This window comes from Dendrobium catenatum, unplaced genomic scaffold (assembly GCF_001605985.2).
Source record: "Dendrobium catenatum unplaced genomic scaffold, ASM160598v2 fragScaff_scaffold_1220, whole genome shotgun sequence".
Classification (NCBI taxonomy): Eukaryota; Viridiplantae; Streptophyta; class Magnoliopsida; order Asparagales; family Orchidaceae; genus Dendrobium; species Dendrobium catenatum.
This window is the reverse complement of record NW_021319682.1, coordinates 226,073-240,711: the sequence shown is the minus strand read 5'-3', so window position 1 is coordinate 240,711 and position 14,639 is coordinate 226,073. Positions and strand designations below refer to the sequence as shown.

Sequence of the window (14,639 nt, the reverse complement as noted above, 5' to 3'; positions counted from 1 at the left end):
GAGTTCCGCCGGACCACCACCTGACGCCATGTGCTCCACCGGACCACCGCCTATAGCCGTCACTCCACCAGACCACCACCTGACACCCTGTGCTCCACCGGATCACCGCTTAACACCGTCGCTCTGTCGGACCACTACCTGACGTCCTGTGCTCTGCTGAATCACCACCTAAGGCCCTCTCCTTCGTCGGACGCCTTACGCTCCGCCAGACCTTCACCTGAAGCTCTCATATTTTCCAAGCCACTGTCGAAGACTCTCATCTTTGATAAGCCATCGTTGAAGATTCTCACCTTTATCAGACCTTCACCTAAGGCCTGGAGTTCTGTCAGACATTCATCTAAGGCCCGGAGTTATGCCATACCATCATCTAAGGCCCGGAGTTCTGCCTGATCATTATCTAAAACACGGAGTTATGTCAGATCATCATCTAAGGCCCAAATTCCTGCCAGATCATTACCCGACACCTGTACTTCTATTATACAATTGTTACTTGTAATTTGATTGCCCTCAGAGGCGAGTCAGCCCATTGTAACCAACTCAAGTTCTAGTGAAATCTTTTCAACTGGGCTAGGCCCTGTGGTTTTTCCCCTTTTAAGGGTTTTCTAAGTAAAAAAATCCTGTGTTCTCTTTGTGTGAGCTGGATATTCGTGCAACGCTAAGACGTAGTATTCTAACTCTATCGTCGCGTATATTCTAGCCCGCAACAGATATAAACATAAAGAAAATAGTATATATGTATGTTGAAGCTTTCGATAAATGAAGAAATTTTGAATTTTACCAACGCAATCCTTCTTAAGTGAAGAAATCTCAAATGAAAGTACGACAACGATGATAATGGAAAATTTTGAATTTGGAAGGACTAGACATAATTCTTCCTATACAACGGGATAGAAGAATAGTGATGGTATTTTGTTCTAAAATGAACATTCATATATATTTCTCAAAAAAAAAAAAACAATCAACAGGCATATTTCTCCAAATTTTACTTTCAAAACACACAACCTACCCTATTTGTGTCACACAACACATATATTATAATATATTATATATAATATATTATATTATATTTTTATATTTTTTACATTATATGGGAGTTTAATTTTTTTATCGATTTAAAGTGTGTGCTAGTTTATAATTGGACTTGAACATTGAATAAGAAGTAAGAAGATAGCTTACAGCTAAAGATTGTTGATGATGTTGAATATTAAAATATTTAAATATGATTGACCATAAACATTATACAATAATTTATAATTTTCTAGTAAATATTAATATTTTAATCCGGAAATTTTCCACCCATTGATAATTTTTTTTGAATATGGATTCTTGCTACATCAATAATAGATCGGTTTGTCAGCACAAATCTCTATGATATTTGAATTAAAAACTTAGTAGATATAATTAATGACCATCCCTTAACTCTAATTTTAACAAAGAGTATCAATTAATTGATTAGCTTTTGACAACCATATGATACCAAAAAAATATGATCTATGTTCAAACACACTAGTATCAGAGCTTAAGCTAGTTGGAGTTTTGAGAAATTCAATTGGGAGGAATAAATGATGATATTAAATTTAGTAAAATTTTTAATCATCGAGCATCTCGAAAAGGCAGAATCACGAGACAAGATTTGCTTATTTCCAATAAAATCATGATTTCAATGATTACAATCTAACTAGCTATTGAATACTAAATAATATAATATGGGTCATTTGATGAGAGTGTTTCAATTTTTTTCATATTTATGGGGCACTCATTTAGAATCTAATAATAGACCTACTCTTTAAACGAGAAGCATAGCCTTGAGATTCAAAAGGTTTAGGATTGAAGAATTTCGGAGTTATCCTGACCCATCGTTCAGCTATTGATATGGTCCAACTCACTTGCTCCTTCATTAGCTATCAATCGCCTACTCTATTGTGAATACTCACCAATACTTCATCGATCATAACCAATCGTTCAGAGTCATGCATGTACGCCCTGATCGCCATTGTCGGAAGCACGCCTTAACCACTCGATGGCTTCCATGCTCATTATTGTGTATTAATATATGATCATTATGATTTCATATAATGATGTCTTGCTCAACTATACTTTTGATAATATCATTGGTTATATATCATCTGAACTCCTTTACTCATATTAACCCATGCAATTTTTCTACTAGCTATCAATAATCTTGTAATATGTTGGGGATCAATGGTTTATGATTTTTGATGATGCAATATTTTTATTTCTCTAGATGTCTTATGTCTGACTTTCAGGTTCATCACGATTCGGACCTGCAATTTGGATCAGTGCTCAAGATTGGTTAGACTAGGTCCTGAGTCAGTTTGGTACACTTTTTCTTCTTGGTATATTGTATTTGTTTGTAGGCTCCTGAGAGCTTTGTAATGTTAGGTTTCTGACTGTTCGCTGAGTTACTGTTTTGGTGACTTCCTGGAACATATTTATAATGGCCGGTGAGATCTGTTCAACAGAGAAATCTAATTAGGGCACCTCATTAAACGAGCCGTCTTTATGCAAACACATCGTCTGGACGATTTTGTATGGTCAGGACCGATAGCGCTCATTCAGAAAGAATAGTCGTCAAATTACTTAGGATATCTTATTTGAATATCGGCTCTGGTTGGATGGCGGACTATAAAATGTGTACCAGGCAACGATCCAAGGAACAATTTTTCCCAAAATTTCTCAGGTAATTTTGAAAGAATTAAATGGTGATTTTCCGTCCGGGGCTGATCGCAAATCGTCCGGAACGATTAGACATCGTCCAGCTTCATCTTGGGCGATCATTCAGGACGATTTTCCTCATATTTGAGCTAATCGGCACAGGAACGATGATGTCTATCGTCCAGGACGATAAGTCGGCAACTTGCATTAATGAGCTATTTAGTCTTAATTTAAAGCTTTGACAAGCCCTTTGTAAAGTCTTTGACAGCATTTTAGTTGTTTCTTTGTGCGGACTTGAGGAAAAGCTTGAAAGGGAGAGAGGAAAGTGTGGAGTTTGAGAGGGAGAAGATCCTGTGAGGGGGGGGAACTCAAGGGAGTGTGGAGGGGATTCCACACGGTTGCTCCGACGAACTCGCACCTTAGTACCATCGGATTCAAGGCTTGTCTCGAGGTAAGTTCACCAAAGAAGAAGATCTCTTTGGTGTCAAAGGACCCGGCGACTCCGCCGCACCGGGGAAGGTGGAAGTGATTTTGTAAGGGCTTCTCCGCCTAACTGTGGGGGCTAAAGGAGAGACACTTATTTTAGTGCAATACTTGGAGGGTGCCTCCAAGGAGTGGACGTAGGTCAAGATTTGACCGAACCACTATAAATCCGGTGTGTTCTTTTCTTATTATTGCTTCCGTATTTTAATTTCCGCATCGTTGGTTTCTATGTGGTGAATCTTATTTTTGGATTTAAGATTATGTTTGTTTTAAATACTGATTCACCTCTCTATCTCTTTATTAGCCTTAGGCCAGTTCTATAGGGCTTAACATCCCTAACAAACTTTCTAGTGCCATAAGAGCACTTTCAATCATGTCACCTCCAAATTAAGGGACATACAAGCTTTTCTAATCAATGCTCATATAGTGGAATCAATTCAACTAAGCAAGCCATCGTGATTCTTTCCTTCTAGGTTTTTCATAAAAAAACTCTCATGTTACCATACTTTTTTCATTTATTTATTTATGTGATGAATCTTTATGTAAAATAATGACACAATACTCTCACTCTACCCCTACTAAATTTCTAGGCCGCAATAATTTTATATCAAAATTTTGGAACCTCATATTTTAATTATTTATAAAATATTCAACTAGTAAATAACAATAATATTCAACTTAGAAGTTCAAAATATAAAAACCAGTGAGGAGTCCAACTTATTAGGACATCTAAACTTTTTATTATAACCATTTGACCAAAATAAAAACATCAGAAATTAATTTATATTAAAATTAGGCAGTTAATAAAAAATCATATTAGTTAATAAAAATCAATTAGATCAGCCTCACTTTACAATTCCTGCACCTGCTGTATTGGTCATTGCTGCCCGTATACTTTTGTAATACATGTACAAAAATACCTCTCATAAAATGCTGCTTTTAAAAGCAACAAAAAAGCTATTACAAATAAAATCTAAAGTAACTAAGGCTTCGTTTGAAACGGCTTTCTTCCTGCTTCTTAAAGCGACTTTCTAGTACAAAATATTTAATTTTTTCCCATAAAGCCACTTTAAGAAGCAGTAAGAAAACCGTCCCAAACGAAGCCTAAGACTTGTTTGTGGCAACTTTCTTAATGCTTCTTAAAACAGCTTCTAAGAAAAAAAATAAAAAAATCATGTACTAAAAAATTACTTTAAAAAAAAAGTCATCCCAAAAAAAGCCTAAATTATATTCACAACAGTAAGTTCGCAACCAATTTTATAAAAAAATATGGAATCATAGGTCTTAAATTTTTGTTCACTTATGTTTTTTATATAATTTTATAATAGAAAAGCAACAATAAAAAGCATAGACTTATCAGATGAAATTTTTTGATAATTTTTTACTCTATTAAAAAAAAAATCTTCTAAAAAAAATATATATATTAGAAGATTCTGGCTGATGAAGCGAATTTCCTTTAATTCAAATTGAGCTTAAATGTTACCTGAGTACACCTAAAACAATCTTATTTTCTATATGGGTTAAAAAAATAAAAATCACAGGACTGAGTAGAATCCGGACATAGTTATATATCCAGACTCCAATTAAATAAAGACACATAACTTTAGCGTGACCCGAAAACCCGGCCCATTTGTGCACATTGCAGCTTGTACATAATGTATGTACAAGGAGAATTTATACACATTTTAGACCGAGCCGGATAGTCAGATCACGCTAGAAAAAATACACGTCTCCATTTAATTGAAAGTATGGACGACATAAATCTATGTCCGAACTCCACAGGTAATAATTTCTCTAATCACAGGGCAGAATAGAAGATCAAGGGAAATTAAAAAGGAACCAAGTTATAGAAGTTGCTGCAAGAAAAAATAGTAACAAGCTGGTCATTGAACACATTTTATTTAGCTCTATTTAGAATATTTGATCTTTGCAGAGGAACAAATTTTGCAGGCCATCTATCAGTTAACAAGTGGATACTGATCATGAAAAGCTCAAAATCCTGGTATGAAAAATAGCAAGTTTTGGGGAAAACAAAAAACTGCTGCAACAATATTCCTATTGTAGCATTCATCCCCATGCATATATACAGTTGAGAGCTTTGGGTGTTTGAGCTTCAGCTGGCTTTTAACCTTCTCAATTTGCTATCTGAAATGCAAAAGCCAAAAGGAGACATGTCAAGATATAGCTTCAGTAGTGCTATAACATAAGAGACATTTCATAGGTGGCATGGAAGTAGAAAGAGGAAGAAGAAGAGAACAAATATCTCTCATGTTCTCTAATTAGTTTTTCTATATACTCTAGTGAAATGTGAATATATTATTAATTTTTTGGTACTACACATAAAAGTCAAAACCAAAAAATATACTATCATACAACAACAACAACAACAACACCAAGGTTTCGTTTGAGACGGCTTTTTACTACTTCTTAAAGTAACTTTTTAGTTAAAAAAATTTTAATTTTTTACTAAAAGCTGTTTTAAGAAGCAATAAAAAAGTCATTCCAAATGAAGCCCAAGTCTACATCCCATTACATGGGGTCAACTACATGAATTTTTTTTTTCACATTTTCATATTAATAGTCAAATTTTCATCTAAATCTAATAAAAAGTAACATATTATTATAAGGAAAATATATTGAGATAATCTCAAGCCTGCTCAATCATATTTGGCCCAGCTCGAAATTAGCTTGAAGATCTGACTCAATGACAAATATTTTAGCTCGAGGCTTTGTTTGTGTGGTTCAATTAGAGCCAAAAATCCATTCAGTGTTGCCACATCTCATTTATAATATTTTCTAAGTCTTCTTAGGTCCACCTCTCCCTTTCTTAATATAAGCCAAATCAAATACATCTACTCTCCTAACTGGATATTGGAAGGCCGTAATTTTATATGGTCAAATCATCTAAGACGACTCTCTCTAATCTTATCTTCCATTGGAACTACTCCAATCTTTTCACGCATATGCTCATTTCGTATCATGTCTCCAGAGTAAAGCACCCATCCACCTGAGCATCCACATTCTCTACAACACTTAACTTAATATTATGTTTTTCTTTAAATGGCCAACATTCTGCACCATAAATTGCAAGTCTCACCACCATCTTATAGAATTTTCCTTATGTTTGAGGGGGACTTTTCTATCACACAATGAGCCCGATGCATTCCTCCACTTCAACCAACCAACTTGAATTCTACAAATAATATCCCCATCTATTTGACCATCACTCTGAACAATAGACCCAATATATCTAAAACATGTACTCTTATTAATAACTTGATTGCCCAAAATCACAATCTTCCACTAGATCTATTACTATCAAAATTATAATCCATATATTCAGTTTTAGATCTACTCAAATGAAAACCTTTAGACTCTAAAGTTAACCTCCATAATTCATGTTTAACTTCAACTCTCTCTCTAGTCTTATCAACAAGAAGAATATCATCAACAAAAAACATACCTCAGGGTGATTGTATTGTATTTTTAAATGTGGCCAATAAATGAGGATCTTCACATACCATTGCTGGGTTTTCCTGAATTCTGTCAGTACAGGATATATATTTTCAAATGCTGTGTAAGTCTCATCTCTCACCTGAAATTCAATAAGGAAATTAATTCAAAGCAAATCGTACAGATCAAACATATAATTTCCATTGAAGAATCTCACTACCTTTGCACCAGTAAGAACAATCTTGCCTGAAACAAAAATGAGAAGCACTATTTTTGGCTGCTTCATTCGATAAATCAGACCAGGGAACAATTCTGGTTCATACTGTTTATCAAATTAAAAACAACCTTTAAATCAGCCATTAAATGGAAAAATGACAAAAATATGAGATAAATAAAAAATTAGAATAAATGGTATTACAAAAAGCAAAAACGTATAGAAAATGAGCCAATGAAAAAATGAAATAAAGTAGCAGTCTGATGCACATAACTTACACTAGAAAAAGCACCATGTGAGTAAGCCAACCCTTCAAGCCTTATGGGAAACTTCACATCACAAGAACCAACAATATTTTGAATCTTAAAATCCTAGAAGGTATAAGGAATGAGAAATTAGGAAATAAAGAGTTGATAAAACAAAAAAAAAAACAAGAATTCTAGCATTAATAACAGAAATTACCTTGAATTTGGCAGGGAAGCCAAGTTTCTGAATAATACGAGCATACTGTAATCAATAGATGTGATAAATAATCAATGGTAAGCTCGTAGAAGTTAATTGCATTACACACTATTATGCATAAACCATGAAGCTGAAAAGAGCCAAGTACCTTCCGAGCAGCAAGCTTGGACTGCATTTCACTCTTAGCTCCAGTGCACACCTGAGTAAAGGTTAAAGCGTGCAAGAATCTATAATGCAGCCAAAAACAGGAAAAAAAAAAACTCTAAAGACAATAATTATAATCAATAAGAGTAAAAAACCATTCTGAAGTATTTTAGGTTCAAATGCCACATAGAACGAATATTACACATTTCATTAAGATAATTGAGCATAAAATTTCAGTATTTAAATATAAAACAGAAGAACAAATATGCGACAAAAATACATATTTAAGTATCATATTTATCTTAACTTGGACTAGTTTTCTGTAAGACTACTAGTAAGAATTATCCACATATATATATGTTGCGTCCAGGAGTATTCGCGGCAGTAGAGAAATATAAAGTTTATCGTCTTAGCGTTGTACAAAAATCCGGCATGCAATCAGATAAGAGAGAGGGTCTAGCATTTATGAGACACCAAGATTTTTACGTGGAAAACCCCTGAAAAGGGGGAAAAACCAAGGGACAAAGCCCAGTTTGAATGAATCCACTAGTTTTGCAGTCGATTACAAATGAGGCTCTTCCTTGGGAGAAGGCCTTAGGTTGATGTACATTTTATAGAGTACATTACATGATGTGAATACAAAGAATCATTATTGACATGTTCGTTTGATCTGGAGAACCGTAGTCGGCGGGCGACGGAGGTCAGAAGGCTTGTAGTCGGTGGACGACATAAGTCAGGAGGACCGTAGTCGGCTGGCAACGGAGGTCGGAAGGATTGTAGTTGGCGGGCGATGTAAGTCAGGAGGACCGTAGTCGGTGGGCGACAGAGGTCGGAAAGACTGTAGTTGGCGGGCGACGTAAGTCAGGAGGACCGTAGTCAGCGGGCGACAGAGGTCGGAAAGACTGTAGTCGGCGGGCGACATAAGTCAGGAGGACCGTAGTCGGCGGGCGACGGAGGTCAGAAAGACTGTAGTCGGTGGGCGACGTAAGTCAGAAGGACCGTAGTCGGCGGGCGACATAAGTCAGGAGGATCGTGGTCGGCTGGCGACGGAGGTCAGAAGGACAGTTGCCTTGCGACGGAGGCTGGAAGGACTGTGTCTAACGATGAAGGTCAAAAGGACGGCGAGAGGCGGGAAGAACTCCGGCGGGGGTCGAGGAGGAGCTAATTCTCCTTCCCCTTCTCTTCTTTTTCCCTTCTTCTTCTTGCTTGCTGCTCCCCCGTTGTGAAGAATGAGGACTCTATTTATAATTTTTCTGGAGTGGCATGGCTTATAAATAGGTGTGAGAACATGGGCAAATAGGGAGTGGTCGAATGGACGGCTGATATTGAATCCTTCGATCGTGCACCGTTTGATGGACATTTGAAGGCTTAGTGATCTCGGAATTCATTGATCTTAGGCTCGTTGGATTCGTCTTGTCGAGCCGCTCGATTCGACTATAAGCTTGTCAAAATCGGAGACCGTTTGACAACTCAAATTGTGGTACGAACTTTCAATAGCGCTTTGGGTGCTCGATTTGGGCTCAGATTGAGTTGAATTTGGTGTCGTTGGGTTCGTATTTCCGAGACGCTCAGTTTGACTGTAAGCTCGCTGAAATCGGAGTTCGAGTGCTCCCAAATTTAATTTTTGAAGTTTTCAACTTGATTTTTGCCTCGAGATTCGTGCCCGATCAAGATACTTTTTGTGTGACGTATCAATATATATGAAAATAAATTTGGATGAGCATATATTTTGACCAAAATGTAGCTAGGATGGGTATTACAACCTTTGATGTTATTTTTAGATGAGTGTAATAAGTAGGTAATTTATATTGCATTCATCTCAAGAGCTTTTAGGACCCATCTTGATCAATTTTTAATGATAATATCCCAATACAATTTTTTTTCTAAGTATGCAAATGTGCAAGCACCTCTGTCTGAATAAGAAAGTTTTCCATTTGTGTACATTTACCATTTATGAAATTTCCATGAGATTAAGAAGCAGGCCATTAATTAATAAGATTAATAGTCATGGGACTAGATTAAATGCATTGAATTCATTGTGCATCATTTCTAGAAAGTGATGCAGAAATTTCAATGAAATAAGCAAATAAGATAAATCGTCAGCTCATCTAATAAATGGAAGATTACAAATTGAGCAAAATTAATCGTTTATAAAAAACTCACCATTTTTCCTGATGCAAAGATCAGTGCAGTGGTTTTAGGTTCTCTAATTCTCATTATAACTGCTGCAAAACGCTAGAAAATGAATACAAAAAGAGCGCCATCAGGAAACAAGATAAAAATCCCTGAAAGTATTCTCTAGAATAAACAAATTTTAATCTGGTAAACGAATAATACAAGCTAATAACCTGAAAATATAACTAAAGAAACCACTTGATTAAGAAAGAGAAAAGAAACAAAAGGGGTAACTACCTATAAAATAGATTCCGATCAAACAAGCACATATCAAGTTAAAAAATCACCTTGATCCTTTCATTAAATATGCGCATGCATGCATACATAATATATGCAAGCATGCATGCCCCTACAAAATCAACAGCCAATTTGACAACTTTGCAGGGCGTTCATGAAAGGAAAAGCTTAACAAGTGGGTTTTGGAAAGTAAAAGTCTTTAGACCAAACCAACCAATAAAAGCTCAATTACATGTGCCTATTCCTCCTCTCCTATTTTAGAGCCATTAATAGAAACAAAGTACTTCACATTCCCACCAAATTAAGGTTTCATTTGACATATGTTTTTTATTGCTTTTGTGATACCAAAAACATCCAATAGAAATTAGTTTTATTTGAATGACAGCTCTATCACTACTTTTTTCAAAATTTTGCCTTTAAAAAGCTACTTTTGAGAAAGCATAATAGAAACTACAACAACAACAAGATCAAGCTTTTGAATCTTTTTTCGACATTGCGTCCTGTTAAAAGTCAAATTCTCATTTAAATTTAATAAAGAAAGATCATTTCTAATATTTTCTAACCAAGTCTTTTTAGGTCTACCCTACATTTCTTAATATAAGTCAAATCTAATACCTCAACTTTCCTAACCGGATCATCGGAAGGATTTAATGTGACCAAACCATCTAAGGCAACTCTCTCTAATCTTATATTCTACTGGAGCTACTCCAACCTTTTCACATATATGCTCATTTTGATGATTGATAAAATAAAATTTAAAACAAAAGAGAAAAAGATAAACCCATAAGAATGGCTAAGCCATATACTCCAAAGGGATCCCCCTTCATGTTATTAAAACATAGCTACATTCCACTCTTCAACTAGAACACATGCATGTGTGCCGTGTGCATGCATGTAAATAACCAAACAATACTACATGTATAATCATTCTATAAACCTTGCATGACCCCTAAATTAAAACCAAATCTACGATTTATAAAATGATACTCCACATCTCCATTTATGTTAATAGAACAAAGAAAGCTACATCCGACACATAAAAACATTTGTTTTTATAGATGCACGCAAATCACAAAACAAGAGCTGTAGCCATACCTTGGGGTTGTACTCAGCATTTCTGGCTTGCAAGGCAATTGCTTTAAGATCCAGCTTGCAATCCAAGTTAACAGTTGAAACAATATTCCTGGAGTTCAATCAACAGCCAAAGTGCTGTCATTTTCAGTTCAGTGTGACTAAGCACTCCCTGTATAATTTTCCATACTTATATTGGCTTTCTAAAATAGAAGCCTGAATACAACTGCTTTTTTTTTTAAATATAAATCACAGAATGCTGCTATCATTCAACAAGCTCTTTTTCTATTTCAAAATTAAAAACTTTATTTTCTACTCTACAAGACTATTCAACAGTCTATGACCGTATGAACAACCACAATGATAGCATGGTAGCAAATAAAGCATCGAAAAAACGCTGATAAAGCTTAAAAACAAGAAAGATAGACCTATGAGGAGGAAAAACATCCAAACTTGACTGAAAAAAAAAACATCTAAGAAAACATTTTGCTGAAGCCTACAGCTAGATAAAGTCACAACCGAGCATAAAATAAATGAAATGAATGATCTGTTCAATACCAGACATTCATCCGATAAACACATCTAGGTTTTCCAGAACAAACCGAACGAAACAAACAAAAGAAAACAAGAAGAATGATGAATGGATTTAGGGGATGTTTGGTATCGAATTGGATTTAATTTTAGTGGGACTTAATAAATCTTGTAAATCCGGATTTAGTAAATATGGAAGGTGTTAAATCTCAAAAACTTTTTGGTATGACATATGTTAAATCCTGAGAAACTGTTTAACAACATAATCCAAGATTTAAAGCAGTTAGTTGTTTTGAATTTAATTTGCTAGTTAATAATGATTTACTTATCAACTTTAATTTTAATTACATTTAATAAGGGTAGGGTTAATTAATATAATTATAAATTAGATTAATTATTATTAATTATCAAATTAAATATTTAGGTGTTAATTATCAAATTAGAAATTAGTTTAACTAAATCCTAATTAATTAAATATTTAAGTATTAAACTAATTTAATAATAATAAGGGGAATTTATGTGCATACCACTTTATTTCATGCTATTTACATTTCTAACCTCTAAAACTTTAAAATTAGATGTCTATCACCTATAGAATAAATATGAGAGCATATAATGAAATATTAAAGTTTATAGGATGATATGAGTGATAAGAATAAAATATAGAAGTGATATTAAAATTTTATATGAGTGGTAAGAATATAATATTAAAGTTTTGGGTGTGTTGTTAGATATGTAAATAGCATGAAATAAAGTGATATGTATGTAAATCCCCCTAATAATAATAGTACTAATAAATATAATAACCAACAAATTATAAATATGAATTAAATTAATTTAATGATAATTATACTATTACTTATCATATTAATTAAACAATTAAAGTATTATCTAATTAAAAAATTAGAATTAATCCTATAACACTTTCCTCTTCCTGTTTTTCTCAAAAAGCCCTCTTTCTATTTCTTCGTAGCTTTTCGCTCGAGGTAAAGGCATCGATGGTTTGCATGAGTTAGAGGCTTTGCTGGTTCGTGTGAGGTAAAGGCTTCATTGGTTCATGTGAGGTCGAACGAGTCGCTTACCATTGCCTGTCTAGGGTTTGCTTTTCCTCTTTTGTATTTCTTCATTATTATTTTGCTTCGCATGAAGTTGAGTTCTGCAATTATCAAAGCATCTCTGACTCCTCCAAAGACGTTGTTCATGTCGGATCGGAAGTTACAACAGAAGTTCGCCGCGAAGGGAACGCTATTTCTTCCCTTTCGCAAAGGTAACGATACTTCTTCAACTAAATCCGAGTCCGTAAATCCGTAAATCCACCGAACGATGGTTAACATAAATCATAAATCCGATAACAAACAGCCCCTTAGGGTTTTCTACAGGTTTTCCAAGAGCTGTGAAAATTATAATTACGGTCCTTGTATTGCAGCTTATTCCTCCGAACCAACAATTAATCCAATAAAAAGGAATAGGAGCAAACTTACTGCAACGTGGGGACAATACCAGAAGGATGCCTGGCTAGATCAACCGGCTGACTCCCCTCCAAGCCCTCTGCCATATTCTAAGATCGTCACGAACTCTTTTTAAACCTTATTTCCTCTAACTCGAATACAACAAACGCTCTCCAAAGACCGATCTTTTTAGCGAGAGATGAACAATGATTAATATATGAGAACAGATCCGACAAAAAGGGAGATCTTGAAACGATCGAGATCAAAAGGCTCAAAGAAGAAACAAAACGTAATTTTTCGATGGGTTCGCAGCAAAGTTGGATAGATCTAGGCGAGATTGAAACTAAGGTCGAAAGCAGAGGAGACGGACAGTGATTTCTGCCGATTCAATGAGCGATTCGACGATCAGAAGCAAAAAAAGTTGGATTTTGGCGGGGAAATGAGGAGTCCGTAGGATTTATACAAGGGAGGATTTGAAAACGGAGCCTTTTATAGGTATGGAATGGGATTTGGAGGTAGATATAGATGTTTTCGTCTTAGGGTTTCATTGCGATATTGAGAGAGAGAAATGGAGAGGAGAAAGTCGGGAGTCGATCTTATGCGAGAGAAAGCGGTTTTGTTACCTCCAACTTGACTTTTTTAAGAAATTACCGGCTAGGACAGGTTGCAGCCGGTGACTAACAATTGAAATTTTTTTTCTCATTTATAATGTATTATTATTAAAATATATCTTCATAGCGTACCAACAAGAAATCTCAATCTTTATTTTAAAAAATATTGATGTTTCTTAAGAAAATTAATTTTATTTATATTTATCTTATTTTTTAAAGAAGATAGTTATTGATTTACATATTATTATCAAGTAGCCCAAAATAGTATTATTTAAATAATTATTTTGCATTATTTTTAATGTTTGACACTGAGTAGAGCAAAGAACTTTCTTTTTTTTTTTTCAAAAATATATAAAATATGATATTTATAATTCTTAGGAGATATTTGATATGCCAAAAAAAGATGAAAACTAAAATAAAATATGTTGTAATGTAATTGAAATGTACGGAGTTCTTTAGATGTGTGTAAAATAAGCGTGTATAATTATTTTTTTCAATTAATTTAAAGTAAAATTAATGTAGTGTAAAGTTCAATAATAATGATAGCTGGTGTCCAACAGTGGTGGGAAATAATAGGTGGTGATAAAAATCGGTAGTGAGCCAATGACGATTAATGACGTGCGGGTAGGGGGGTGGGGGTTTGTTGATTTCGTATAGGTTGTTAAACCTAACCTATTGTCACAAGGTTAACCAAGAGGGGGGTTAATTGGTAATTAAAAATTTTCTCTTTGATTTTTAATAAAAAAATCATTTTATAACTTTCCAACTTTGATTATCGTTTGAAATGAGCTTTTCAATCTTGATAACAAAATTGCAGAAAAATAAAAGTGTAGAAAATTAAAATGAACACAAAGATTTATAGTGGTTTGGTCCAACAAGACCTACGTTTACTCCCTGAAGACTCCCTCTTCAGGTATTGCACTATTACCAAAAGTGACTCTTCTTTAGCACCCACAGCAAGGCGAAAAAGCCTTTACAGATTCCTTCTCTTCTACCTATCTCCGGTGCGGCAGAGTACCGTCGTCCTTTCATAGTACCCTCCAAGTGTTGGCAGAGTAACGTCATCCTTTCACACTCTCCAAGTGTCGACAAAGTACCGTCATTTGTTCACACCCTCCAAGTGTTGGCAAAGTA

The 14,639-nt window shown here is 34.8% G+C and overlaps 1 protein-coding gene across 1 annotated transcript; it reads right to left on the bottom strand.

Annotated features, from left to right (window-relative positions):
• Positions 1-5,028: 5,028 nt before the first annotated feature.
• Positions 5,029-13,488, bottom strand: LOC110109067 (TATA-box-binding protein-like). Its single transcript, XM_020839963.2, has 9 exons — positions 12,928-13,488; positions 10,940-11,027; positions 9,596-9,667; positions 7,437-7,487; positions 7,289-7,333; positions 7,105-7,197; positions 6,833-6,934; positions 6,681-6,754; positions 5,029-5,304 (listed from the first exon to the last, which is right to left on the bottom strand). Coding segments are annotated over exons 1-9 (600 nt in total). The 5' UTR covers positions 13,002-13,488; the 3' UTR covers positions 5,029-5,303.
• Positions 13,489-14,639: the final 1,151 nt, after the last annotated feature.